The sequence below is a fragment of the Nannospalax galili genome, unplaced genomic scaffold, assembly GCF_000622305.1.
Source record: "Nannospalax galili isolate Female #2095 unplaced genomic scaffold, S.galili_v1.0 scaffold448, whole genome shotgun sequence".
Taxonomy (NCBI): Eukaryota; Metazoa; Chordata; class Mammalia; order Rodentia; family Spalacidae; genus Nannospalax; species Nannospalax galili.
In genome coordinates this window covers 104,140-118,407 of record NW_008359324.1, presented here as the reverse complement: position 1 = coordinate 118,407, position 14,268 = coordinate 104,140, and the positions used below count along the sequence as shown (strand labels likewise).

The following is a 14,268-nucleotide window of genomic DNA, read 5'->3' as shown; positions in this document are numbered from 1 at the left end:
GGAGGAATTCTGCTTGGAGGGAACTGGCTTCCCTGGCTTCCCTGGCCGTGTGTTTAGTTGTCGGGGGTCCCAGCGCGAGGGGCGGGGCGATGTGAAAGCCGTCTGCAGGCTGCGCGGCCGGGAGCTGACTTCTGCTTGTCCTAACTGAACCCCCGGCCAAGGCCAGCACAGCCCCAGCGCGCCCAGACCCTCCCGGCCACTCACACTTTGTGGCCAGGTGTGAGTTCAGCCGAGCCGCAGATCTCTTACGCTCTGACGCTGTTGTCTTCACAGTGGCCTGAAAGAATTACCCGGAATTCCAGTTCTCCCCAAAGGGGCTCCCAGCCAACTCCAGTGCCGCTGGACCCAAGGGCAAACGTCGGGGATATGTCGGTTTTCCAAGGATCGGGGTTCTCAGGGCGGAACAGAAGAAGAGGCTGGCTCCTCTGGAGTCCTGCCAGCATCTGATTCCCAGAGACTTCCTAGGATTGCCCAGATTGCCCAGATTGCCTTGGATCAGCAACTTTCTTATACTTAAACTCAACGTTTCCAAGAAAATACTCTGTTTGCGACGCTGTCCTATTCATACGGTCAATCCAGTCTATCTGTGGCGCAGACTTCAGCCTCTTCATTCAAAGTTATGCTTTGTATTTATACTGAGTGTGATCGCTAATTGAAAGTTAATTTTTGTTTTGGATGAGTCTGTGGAGTTTACGTTGTAAGAAGAAAGGGAGACCGAGACACCATGAAAGAAAAGTCCAAAAATGCTGCCCGGACAAGGAGAGAGAAAGAAAACAGTGAATTTTACGAACTGGCTAAGTTACTGCCTTTGCCCTCAGCTATCACGTCGCAGCTGGACAAAGCATCCATAATCAGACTCACGACCAGCTATCTCAAAATGAGAGTGGTGTTCCCCGAAGGTGAGTGACTGCTGGGATGGAATTTCAAAGGAGAAGGGGGTGGGAGACCCCAGGCAGTATGCCTACACCAGTGAGCAGGGTACAGTGGTACACAACGCACAGGTCTTTAGGTATACCCTCTTAGCAGAGGGGAATTTAACCAAGTAACTTGACTAGAAAGTGCTGAACTTCTGCCTTTTCTAAGCCTCCCTCTACTTCCCCAGCTTTTCTCTCCAGCTTCTGGATGTTTTTGGTTGGGAAGAAGTCGGGTTTTGTCAACATTTCAGATACTTGACTCAAGGAAACACGACCGTCCTTTCTGTTCCTCTGATTAAAACGTATCCAGAAAACAAGGGCACTGCACAATTATGTGCTTGCTACATGTAGACTAGGCCTGGTATACGTGGTGCTAGGGAAGCCAGACAATAATTTCCCCAAAAGTACAATTCTGCAAAGGAGTGGGCACATGCATGAACAATATGTTCTGAATTCAACCAGTCTCTTGCCTGCTTCTAGTAAATTAATTCTGTTTTTTTAACATGTTCATAGATTCTGAAACTTGTTGATTTGCATTTCTGGCCTTGATAGTATCTGTAAGATTTTAAGATGGTCAAAATGAAGAGAAAACTCAGAATTTGGGTGTCAGATTGGCAAATAGATCCTAGGAAAACTGTTTTGTAAAAACTAGAAGTTAGAATAGCTGAAAGCCAGATTTGAGTTAAAATTGGAATTTCGATTCTCGAAACTCCCTGTGAGAGGGCAAGGTAGCCTGCACAGAATGCAGTCCAGTGCAAAACCATCTGTATTTACTAGAGAAAGGTAACACTGCCTAGGGAAAGCACACTTTTGTTGGTCTTTACCAAGTAACAAACACATGAAAAAAATATTTTGTTGGGAAAGGAGTTTTGAAAATGTAAAACAGTGATTACTAGACAAACAAAACTTCTAGAAAAATAACCCTGTTTGTTCATAAACAAGAACTCTTTGTCCTATAGAAATTGTTACTTGTTTTGTATGTTTGAGGTATGCTGTTTTCAAGGGGGAAGTAGCTATTTCTGGGGATGAAGTTTTACTTTGCTTGATTTGATGTAAAAGCTTCCAAAACATGCTGTGAATTAGGGGGCACTACAAAATAACCTTCCAATTAGTTCATCTCTACCCTCAAACTCATCAGTGTTGTTAGAGTTGGTCCCCTTAAAGTGTTTCTTGAGCAGTTCTTTCTTGACTCTAACCTAGAATCCAGGGAAGAGAGGAATTAAAGCGTAGAGTATTTAAAAAGTGTTTTTTTTTTTTTTTTTTAAGAAGGAGGGAGGACATATATAGCAAAAACTGTGTTTCATATTTAAACTGTGCTGAGAATTAGTCGTGGGAAAATTACCATTATGCCACCTGTCTTCTGTTTAAAAAAGAGATCTAGTTGTCTTTTATACTGTCAGTGCCTACTTTATAAAAATAAAGCTATTGCGAACTCCACTGGCCGCCTGCTCCTAACAGGATTATTAGCAGTGATTTGTCAGCTCCTGCGGTCTCAGTGGGTTCCCTTTCTGCGTGATTTCTACTGGGTCTCCTCAATTATTGGTGCCTATGTCGCTCTCTGTTTGATCAGAAGCAGCATATGGTGGGGCTCAGGGGGCTGCGAGTAATCGCAGGAAAAGAATAGAGGGCTGGCGTGCCCGCCCGGCCTTCACTAGGCAAATCCCTGCAGTCGCCAGGCCAAGAGACCCTAGTTGACTTCATGCAGACCTGGGACAGATTTGGAGAGAATCGGGCAGGGTCTTTTATTTTATTTTTTAAGGAGACAAAGCATTCGTCTTTAAGAACTAAGCTTAAAAATTAAAAAAGGTGTTATAAATAAATAGAAGGACCAAAAGTAAACGCATTATTTTTTAAAAGAGTATGGGTGACGATTCTCGCTGAGATCCCCTTGGGTGACCAGGCCTTCCTCTTTGGTTACTTTAAAAGACAATTGTACTTTCTTCAGCCCCCTTTCCTGAACCCCCTTCCACCTCCCTTTTCTTCTTAGGGTAATGTGAGTTTATGGGTATGAGCGATGTGTGAACTAGGTACATTTATTTCTCCAGCTACTGTTGTGCTCAACTCACCACCGGGAGCCTCCACACGACGAGTTAGACAGGGTCATCAGAACATCAAAACAGGGCTCCTACGGGTGAAGTTTTAATTTTGAGGTTATATGAGCTTCAAAACCCCCAAACTGAAAATATTAAAGATATTTTAATATTAAAATATTAAAGAAAACAACAACAAACAATAACAAAACAGCAGTTTTCAAAGGCGCGAAATAATGACAAGCGCAGAACCAGATACTACCTGCAGGGGGTGCCAAATTTGGATTCAGCCTTGTCTGTAGGTAGTGGATGGACAAGGTTCAGTTCAAACATTGGGGAAAACTGAACACTTTTTACGACTGTAATCTTTTTCGTGATGTTAAATGGAATTGGAAGCCAAAATTCATCTGTACACATATTTTGAAGCCTTCCTATCATAAAGTATAGGTCTTCAATAAAAATTTGTTCTGCGGGTAAGTATAGCTATTTTATCATGGTTAAATATCGTATCACATTCAACACGGATTTTGCAAGATGTATAGCCTCAAATAATTACAAATCTGATGACATAGTTATAGGCATAACAACACTGTAAAACTTGGTTTTGCTCATATCACATTTCATTTATACTACTGTGTAGTGCCAAAAGGTTAAATGAACAAACAAAAAAATCTTCTACATTTATCTACAAAAAACGGGGAAATAATTGAAAAAAAGTCATTTTGTGTATACAGTTTTTTTCCCCCCCACAGTCTAATAGTTTTTGTCTGGGACCATATTTTAGCTTTAATTTTTTTCTTTAACCTGAGTAGATAAAATTGAACAATTGAAGGGGAAAGAAAGGAAGGTGGGAGGGAGAGTAGGAAAGAGGGAGAGGGAGGAGGAGGAGCAGGACAAGGAAGTAGAGGAGATCCCTACTTAAGTACTTGGAATAATTAAGAATTAGCATTAAGACATGTGTGGTAGTGCACACCTATAATCCTACTTCTTGGGAGGTATAGACCTGGAGGGTAAGAAGTTCAAGATCTAAAAAACAAACAAACAAACAAATAAACTAAAAACTAAAAACAAGAAGAGGTGGAAGTGAGGGTGGTGAAGAATGTGGAGAAAGAGAAGGAGGAGCAGGAGGAAGAAGAAGGAAGAGGATGAGGATGAGGAGCATGAGGAAGAGGAGGAAATAACAAGCATTTGATTGACATTAGAGATTTAATAGGAAGAAGATCATTAAAAGTGCATATCTTCTGATGACTGGCATTCTATTCTGAAATAGTCATGCAAAGGAAAATTTGAGGCATGTAGAAATGCATGTCTCTAATGTTACAAATTCCAGAGAGACAAAAATTAAAAAAGAGATGGCATGACCTTATTTGTGTGCAAAGCAGGACAAATTCAACTTTAAAGCAGTAGTCTTTGTTATCCAGCTGTGATACAGTTTTGGGTGAGGGCATAGCGACACGCCCAGGAAACTGAGCATCAGATATGGTTTCAGGTCTGCAACTATTCAGAATCTTGGTAACATCGCTGCACTTCATTGTCAAAATGTCTTTGGAAAATGAAAATCATCAGAGTTGAAATTAGTAACTGCTCAGGAAAGACTAACAAAGGTCAAGGATAACTAAACAAAACTCCACAGACCCTATACCAAGCAAACCAAAGACTGAATTCCTTAATCGGTGCACTTTTTGAGTCAAAGAAGTGAAAAAGAAAAAAAGGCCCCTTTTCCCACGTGGATGGGTGATTTAAGGCTGTTTTTCTTGCTACTCAGGGAAATGATTGAGCATTAGGTTTCCATGTTTATTTTCGTACAGAAGTTTTTCTCATTTGAAGCCTCATTTAAGCACAGTTTATGCTGTACTCTGGTTTTCTTTGTTTAATTCTAGTTTTGATGTTGACTTTAAATGGATGAAGAATTAACTGTGCAAAGCAGATTTATGTGCTAGAAACTGTAGAGTCAATCAATAGAAAATACTTTATTTTTTTTTTAAAAGGGGATATATCACTAATTAAAACAAACAACAGACAAAGCATCTTAGCTATGGTGGATGATTTTAAGTCGGGTACAATTGCCCACCTGAAGCTAAAACCAGGCTAAACATGAAAGGACAGATCTGATTTCTAAGGTTGTTGTATTTCAGTTCTGGGTGATCTTGGCAGTTTGGAACTTTTATAAGCCAAATGCGGACTCCGAATGAAAGTCCATGGATTCTTTTCGTGTTGTGTTCTTTAGCTGGTCTAGGTATTCCTCAAGAAAATGATACTAACAATAATACCTATTATTTTCTGCGGGGGAGGGGTGTCACTCATTGTGGAGATCTTGGAACTGCAATTATTTAGGACCGGTTCAGCACTCTGACGGTGCTTGCTTGAAGAGTGAGTTGGGCAGAGCAAACTTCTTTCTCCTGCAGAACATACAGTGGGTGGCTCTTCCTGGAATTCACTCTACCTTTGCGATTCTGATCCAACCTGGGATCGCAGTGTTATCCCAGTCTCCAGTGCGCCTCTCCCACAGTGGGATGTTTACCGCTAACGGTCGGCTGGTTGCGTGGGTTTTCCTTTTGAGGTTCTGTTCTAGAGGTCTCCGCACAGATCCGGTGGGGTCCACCGAGAGGAGGGAACGGCTCTACTGCCGCTGAGGGATGTGAACCTAGCTTTGTGCAGCCTAGCGGCCCACTCCGGTCGGACGAATGACCGAAACCTTCAGCGGAGACTGGTTCTCGGGCTGTTCCCAGGAGGGCGCGCTCGGCTGGGTTCTGCCGGTCCCTTGCAGCATTGCAGTGGCACGGGTCTCTGAGGAGGTAGCAATACCAAGTCTATGCCACTCGAAGACCGAAATCCGGGATGACTTCGTTTGACGGTATCGGCCTCCATGCCCACTCCTCGCTACACTTGTCCCCAGTTTTAGGTCGGATCTTTTGGGACTTAGCTGTCCTCTATTTCCGGTAGTGTTGGTTCCCTCGCGGCGGATGCTGGCGGGTTAGACAGCGAAGCTGTCAGGCTGTCCCCAACCCGAAGCCTGAACTCCGGGCTGGAAAGAAGCAACCAGGATGGCCTCTGTGACTTGGCGCCTTTATTCCCGAATCACACACGCACACACACACACATACACGCACGTACATGCGCTCACACATTCACACGCACACTCACACACGTGGTTCCCGACACAGACGCAAGGGCTCAGGCAGCGACAGACCAGGGGAGAAAGGCAGGATACCCGCTATGGGGTCCGGTACGGAGCGCGACTCTGTCACCATTGCCCTCCAGAACCCCGCAAGTGCGCGGTGGCCGGGACAGTTCTGAGCGCCGGCCGGGACAGTTCTGAGCGCCAGCCCGGACGAGCGGTGCGCCTTGGTGGGTGCTGCAACGCTCTGCGCAGGGGCTGTGCCAGGAGTCAGTGCTGACCCGGAACACCTATTCCAGGATCCTCTTCTGCGAGTTCCGCTGCGGACCTGCGCCAAGCCAAACGCCTAGGTCGCTTCGTCCTCAACCTGAAAATGCCCGGCTTCGGCCTCAGCAACTGCGTGCGCACAAGCACTGCAGGGCAGAATACACTAGGTTTAGGGTTGTCGGTACTACTTCCCTGGGCCAGCCCTTCTTCCCACACCATCCGCAGGCGGAAGACTCTGGTAGCTGCTACTACCTTGAACTTAGCAGAGATAAGCAAGAGTTTTTCTCGCTGTTGAAATCGGGTCACGGGACACCTCCAGCTTCAACATTCCTATGGTCTGAAAGGCATACTAGGCACTGGGCGGATAATGGTTACTGGGATGGACTCTGGGGAGGACACATTTCCATGGAGATATAGTGTTGATAAATTAAAAGGAAGAGAGGAAAGAAGGAACAAGAACAATTAGAAAAAGCTCTTCTCTTCCTGTCTGAGTGATGGAGGTGACAATGCCTAGTCTGTAATCTATATTTTGTCAAGGGCATGAAATTCATTCAAAGGAAAAGCTCGATCAATTTATTTTTGCTGCTTGCAATAACACAGCTGGATGTCTCTTTGAGTTCACGGTAGACTGGGGCTCATCATTCATTCGCCAAGAACGGGCCTAAATGGTGCCGGTGGGATTAGGTCAATTTTAGTGGATCTACTTCGCCTCATTTGGTTACTAATTGGTTTCTTGTTTTATAAATCGAAATCTCATTTTCAGGAAATTACAAAACCCGTGCAGTCAGTCCATTGAGGTAATCCTTGGGTCAGGGGGTATTTAAATGGAAATGGCTCAACCGTGCACCAAGGGTAAAGCAACAGTGAAATTTGCCTGGATTCTCACATGAAATGTGAGCTAGCCCTTTAGATCTATAATAGATACATCCCTTCTAATGCTACTTATGTAAATATGATAAACCAGACTTTAAGGGAGTAGAGGGGCCTGAGAGAAGCAAAATTTATCTGCTAAGGTTAATGTGGCATATCTTGGAACTCTTCCAAAATAGATTATGTTTTCCTTTGTCTTCAGACACTTTAGCTGGGGAAAATCCCTTTGTCTAAACCTGATTTAGTTATTGCCTCCCTCACAGAACTCTTTTGCTCCTTTGCAAAACCCTGTTCCCTCCGCCTCACCAAATTACAGGGAAATCTTTAGATCTTGTTCTCACTGTAATCCCGTTGCAAAGGAAGCTGGTCCTCCTTATTTTAAACAGACAATCAAAGGATTTGCAAATTTTCTGCGGTAGGTCAAGTGCAGAAAAGAAATCTCAGCTTACCCACTCGCCAACTGAAAATGGGTGCTGGGGTGCTAACCCAAGGCAAGAGGCAGGAGGGTAGGTGGCAATACTTTGGGGAAGACTTTGGGGAAGGGGAGCCCTGATCTGGTTTGGGGAGGAGCACTCCACACCTTGAAGGGCAAGGTGGGCCCTGGCATTACTTAGGAGAACTCTATAGATAGACCTGGGCAGCCAGCTCCACAGAAAACATCAACCCAGATTCAACCGTGTGACAAGTTTCCATTCCGGACAAAAAAGAGAAAGCAGCACACCGTGGAAGCACAAGACTTCTCCAAAGGATTATGTGTGTGGTGGGAGGGGGCATGTGTAGGGGGAGAGAGAGGCTAGGAGGAGGGCGAGGGACGCCAGGTTAGTCCTCAGCTCAGGCTGCTTATTCATCTGTGGGGAGTCTTATTTTCCCTTATAGGTGCATACTAAAGAGAGCACATACCTACCAGGAAAAACGGAGTTTTGAGCCAGGAATTTTTTTTTTTTTTTTTGTCCTTTTGAAGCGGGGTCTCCTTGTAGCCCCAGCCGTCCTGGAGCTCACTATGTAGACCAGGCTGGCCTTGAACTCACAGAGATCCGCCTGCCTCTGCCTCCCAAGTGCTGGTACTATAGGCGCGCTCCACCGCGACCCGGCGAGCCAGGAATTTTTACTCGACTCTCCCGCCCCCTGCCCCTCCTTCCACCCCCGAACCCACAGGGTGATTTTCAAATCTCGGAGACCGGAGGCTAACCGCTTCAGGAGGGCCTGATAGTTCAGTGGAAGTTTACTGCCCCAAACGCAGGTTTCACTTGCTTCGGAGTTGGGGAACTTGTCTCCACGACACTTCAGGCTCCTCAGCTGGAGGATGCGGAAGTGCTCCAGCGCAACTTCTGGCTTTCAGGACTTTGAGGGCTCTGCCAGTCTTCAGCACTCTCAGCTGAGTCCTTTCTTTTTTTCTTAGTGGGCCAACTTCTCAAATCCTCCAGCTACTCCTGGGTGGGCATGTCTGAGCAGGGACCAAAACCTAACCAGTCCTATTGGAAACTGAGGAGGATAGGTTTGGCCCACTCAGGAGGAGCCAGGTAGAAAAGTTGACAGTGCAAAGGGGTGTGTGGCTGTGGCCTGGCCTTTTGGACTCCTCAGGGAAGATATTTAGGCTAGGGCCAGGACAGTGGAGTTACTCAGGGGAGGGAAGCTGGGCATGCTACACAGTTAAGAGGGTTCAAGCTGCTAGGGAGGGAGAAAAGGGAAGGAGAAGAGGCAGTCTTGGGCAGGGAGCATCTGTATTTGCAGAGCAGCACAGAAATCGTTAGATTTATTTAGATGTGCAAACACCCTGAAAGACCCTGTTTGAGCTTAAGGGATGCCTCTCTGTACTGATGCCAGGGTTTTGATCACTTGCTTAGGAAGCAGCTCCTAGTCAACACCTTTAAAAGTCTAACTCAGTGTTTTATCATGAAAAATTCTTCACCATCCCATATTGTAATTCAAGTGTATTTATCATTGTGTACTTCTTTGGAGCATTTGCTTCTAATGAAATAGACCATCTCTTTAAAAATGGTTAGATTTTATTTGACGATGTAAGAATAATAGATTTTACCTTTAAAAATAAATGGTTAGACCTTATTTGATGATGTAAGAATGAAATAATTTAGCTATCTAGTTGAAGTAATTTGATCAGCAGCACAGGTATAGGTTATTACTAAGTGATTGAACATGTCTTCTTTTTTTTTTTTCTTTCTGGACACAGGCAGTATAGAATATTTTATATTAATTAAAAATAAGACTACTTTTTAAAACATCAGTAGAAAAAAAGTTTGTGGCAAAGGGTTGAAAGATAACCATGGTATTACAAAGGGGTGGAATGGGCTATCTTTGTTTATAATGGACCAAGAAACAGGGAAACCACCGATTCTCTCCATATGCAGAGTAGAGAAAAACAAAACAAAACAAAACAAAACAAAAAAAACTGCCCAGTTGTTAACTCCAGAAAAGTCAGTGGTGTTTTTTGGGAATGGGATCTGGAGACTAAGGAGTGCTTAAGGCAGGACGGAGAAGGAGAGGAACCTTTGAAACCGGATGCTGGTGAAAGACAGGCTGGAAGTAAACCATAAAAAGATTTTCTCGCCCTAGGAGAGTGAAGTCAGGGGCCAAGGAAGAAGGGTGTCTAGAAAGTCAGGAGGCCAATCTGAAAGGCTGCCAGGGACTGAGCAGATGTAGCCTCAGGCCTCAGGTTTCTCTCGGTAGAAATGGTTTCTCTGGGTGGCAATGGTTGGCTGAGTGAGGACTCTCTGGCTCCAGATGGAAACTTTGAGCGGGGAAATATAGTGTACCTCATCTCCATAAACATAGGAAACTCGAAAGTTAGTGCTGGAATTGGCCTGTCTAGGTGGAGGCCACTTGAAGTCCTTTAAGACAGGAGCTCCAAGAGGACCCTGGCTTTCCCTCCTTCCAGAAATCCAGTCAGGTCTGGAGATTCGGAGGAGCCAGGTCCAAGGTGGAATTTGGTGCCGGAGAGGGTCCGTCAGTCGCGCTACTCCGGCTCGGCTCGCAGAGTGAAACAAACCCTGATCACACAGTAGCCCGCCAGGGTTCTTTGCTGAGGTTGTGTGTCTCCACAGGGCTTGGCGAGGCATGGGGCCACACGAGTCGGACCAGCCCCCTGGACAACGTTGGCCGCGAACTCGGTTCTCATCTACTCCAGGTACAGGCGCAGGTCTCCGGGATGCCTAGGCAGCTCCCAGGCTTTGGGTTTTTCAGGAAACCCCACCAATTTGGAAAAAAAAAAAAAAAAAAAAAAAAAAAAAAAAAAAAAGAGGCGGAGGTGCGGGGGAGGATCCAAACCCCAGTAGCTCCTCTAAAGTTTAAAATCTTCGCTTTTTACCTAGCTGGGTGAGGATAGACCAGTGGTGCCTTCCCAGACTGAGCGGGAGGCAGAAGGATCACCAAGACTGTGGGTTTGGAAAAATATTTCCGCAAGGTCCCAGCAGGTCTCCAATCTAGGGAGCGGGCACCATTGGTTGCTTTTCGGTTGAGGAAACAGGATCGCAATGCTCCAGGCCTCAGGGACAGGGCTGAGGAACCCTCTAAAATGAAGGTTTCGCAAAGGAAATGACAGGAATCTACCTGACCGCGCTTTAAGGCGGCACATTCCTGACCCAGCTGCCGCAGCAACTCATTTCTTCTCTTCCCGGCAGTTCCCAGGCTTCCTCCTTTCTACAACATCCTACTGGTCCAGGCTCTGTACAAACTCTACAACACACGCGCACACACACCCCCAGGATGAGTTTGGCTAATGTGAGGTGGCCCGGTTACCTTGTTATTTACAGTGCATATGGTTTTAAATTGCCTGTTGCTCGCTTAAGCCGCAGAACAAATATTTTTAAATAACAAAATTCCCCACCGCATTTTAGGTTTGACACTTCTTCCCCACACTGCACCCTCTTTATTATTATTCAAGTCCACCCGGAACTCCTAGAGTGGTAGCCAGGAACCTAACAAGAATAGTGGAAATCAGCCAGCAGGAGCTATATCCAGCAATAGTCCTTTCTCCAGTCTCTCCAGAACACCAAAGAGAGTTTAGTTTTCCAGAACAAAGGGCTTGGGGTGAATGTTCCCCCACTAATCTGGCCTCTTTTCTGAATTTATCCAGAAAGCCCATAGCTACCTTCACTAAAGCACCTTACTTCAGATGAGGTACCTGCAATCTGCCCTGCTACCATTCCATATTTCCAGCTACTTTCTCCCAGTGATAAGCGCAAGAAAGCAAAACCCAAACATCTTTTATCCCTTCTAGCTCTTGCTGAATATCGGCCCCCACATTCCTGCAGACTGGCATCTCCCATTCATTGTGTTCCTCACAGGCTCCATCACATTCTGATATTAAGAATTGGATGCACATCTTACTTGGACTTGTTCAGGTTACAAACACAGGAAGATCAGTTGTGTGCCAGACAAAAAAGCCTTGCCCTCATGTTGTTTACATTTGAATGGCAATAAAGGCAGTCTAACAAACACAAACAGTTGGGTTGCATAGTAATTGGGGTGCCATAGAAGCTGTAGAGAAAAATAAGAAAAGAAGGAAGAGAATGGTTTTTAAAATCAGGATGGACCCAGTGTCTCACGGCAAAACTGACATTTGGGCAAAGATGGGAAGGAGGTGATACTAATTACAACATTCTTCTCTTCCCTGAGTTTTTGCAATAGCACAATTTTCTCAATTTATCTTCTTTTCTGCTTGTCTCATTTAAAACAATTTCCACATTGACTGTGCTGCAAATGATGTCATTTGGACAGGATCCTAACTCTGTTTCTTCTCTTAGAACTTTAAGACCTCTAGGGGTATTTAAACAAGTACTTCCACCTGAACTCTTTGGTCCCCATGACTGAAGTTGGTTTCTCCAGTCTGGACCTCTTCCTGAGGTACAGACCTTTGTTTCTTACTGACACATCTAAGACAAGAATGTCTTATCTCCCCTCCCCCCAGGCTTCCAATCATAGAAAATCTCCATTTCCCCAAACTTTCAGTCTTAGTTAATGGTGCCACTTTCTGCTTAATATCCTTATTGGAACCAGGAGGTTAGCCTTTTCTCTCTGCCACCAATTAGCATGCTATCCACATTTAGTACCATCATTAAATTAGGCTCTCCTTTTTTCTTCATTTGCCTTGTGAGCACTTGATTTCAGATCTGATCATCTCTACTGCAGCTCTGTGTTCTCCTTATCCCTGTTCCTGTAGCTCATTCTGCGGGAAAATGAGTACATCAAAATATATTATTCTCTTGCCTAGAAATCTCTGCTGGAATTCCAGTGCCTGCAGGAACAACTACAGATTCCTCAGTTCCTCAGATTGTTATTCCAAACTCCAAAAATCCATTGAGGATGTACTTCTGCAGCTTCCATCTCTCATACACCAGACTTACTACCTCTTAACACTTATCCACTCTCCCTCAGTCTCTGCCTTTACCAGATCATTTCTTCTGCCTGAGATGCTCTTTAGTCCAAACTTTCTTTCCAACAGTCTACTCAAATATCAAGTTTTTTTAAGGCCTCTGTGATGCTCAGCTTCTAGGTCTCTTGCTTCTTCAGCACCATCTATTTAGCTGTGTAGTCAACACATTTATCTTCAGGCCAGTTGTCTCTGTGGGACTTCTTGCTCATTGAGGGCAGAGTGTGAGTCATTCTAAGTCTCCAGGCCTCATTCACAGAGATGAAAGGACAGGGAGAGTCTAAAACATTTCTTCAGAACGATCCTGACAGCTTGATGCATCATACATACAAACATACACAGGGTAACACCACTCTATGGACTTGCTTGCAGCTCAGGCAAGTCTCTTATCTCCTGAATCCCCTCTCCTGAACCCTTTCCAGAGTCATGACCAGTTTGCTTCTGTCTACAAATTTTAAACTGCCAGTTCTCCCATGTCAACTAGTGTGTGATGCACTGGATCTTTCCCAAGCTTGGCTATAGCCTTTGTTATTGTGGGTAACTGGCACTATGGAGCCCTTCAACAACAAGTTCTTACAGTAACCACCATTCCAGAAAACTTCATTTACTTCTTCTGGAGGGCTGTTACTTCTCCCCAGCACCTAAAACTTCTGTGTATGGCCACCACAGAATGTCTTTTTTCTCTTTCAGTGGATCTTGAGTCTTACAGGGCATCAGCTTTGTTCACAGCCTCTACCAGTGTGCTACATGCTTACAAACTTGGAAAACACCAAAGAAGAGATTCTTGCAGCTGCTTCTATGTCCTGTTGTGAAGTCAGTCACAGCTCCATCTCTCTGCACTGTAACTGTCTCTAACTTCTCTTTTCCCTGCCTCACTTCTCCAGACCTCTTAATTCACTCTATTTCTGCCTCCCCAGACCCTGGATGGCTTTATCTTCGTGGTGGCCCCAGATGGGAAGATCATGTACATTTCAGAGACAGCTTCAGTTCACCTGGGCCTTTCTCAGGTAGGTGAGTGGTCCAACCTTCCAGCCTGCAGTGTTCACAGACAAAGTTGGAAGTGTCTATTTGCTTGGGGAATGAAAACCTCTCAGGTGATAGGAGGACTCCATTTCCTTACCTCTGAACTTCCTTTATCCTTTAGTTTCTACTCCAGGGTCAAACAGTTGCTGCTTTTTAAAATTCTCACCATAAGGCAGACATGATGGGAGGAGTTTCCATACTTATCTCATGTTCTCTTTACCAAAGCATTTTTGAGGGTTGCTACTGTGACTATTATTGTTCTCACCACCACTGATACTGTGATTATTTCACAAGTAAGGAAGCTGAGGTTTAGATAAGTTGTAACAGGTAGCAAGCATCAGAGCCTATGCCAGGTTGCTGGCTTCTGTCCTCATGGTGCTCTAGACACCCAGGCCCAAGTTTTCAGCTTCCGATTGAGGCATTGTTGTACCACTGCAGAGATGGTGATCCCCTCCTCTTTATAGGTAGAACTGACCGGAAACAGCATCTATGAGTACATCCACCCTGCTGACCATGATGAGATGACAGCAGTGCTCACTGCACATCAGCCCTACCACTCTCACTTTGTGCAGGGTAAGGCGGACATGTGCCTGGGACGTGTCGTTCCCCGCCCCCCCCCCCCCCCCCCCCGCCGCCTGCCCCCCGCTCGGGCGCCCGTCG

General features: G+C 45.2%; 1 protein-coding gene across 1 annotated transcript in view; it reads left to right on the top strand.

The window, feature by feature from the left end:
• Positions 1-271: 271 nt before the first annotated feature.
• Sim1 (SIM bHLH transcription factor 1) overlaps positions 272-14,268 on the top strand; it is an 80,274-nt gene continuing 66,277 nt past the window's right edge. Inside the window, exons 1-4 of the mRNA XM_008822936.2 lie at positions 272-899; positions 10,259-10,341; positions 13,503-13,592; positions 14,073-14,181. Coding sequence (XP_008821158.1) covers positions 725-899; positions 10,259-10,341; positions 13,503-13,592; positions 14,073-14,181 — 457 coding nt within the window. The 5' untranslated portion in view covers positions 272-724. The remainder of the gene's footprint in view (positions 900-10,258; positions 10,342-13,502; positions 13,593-14,072; positions 14,182-14,268) is intronic.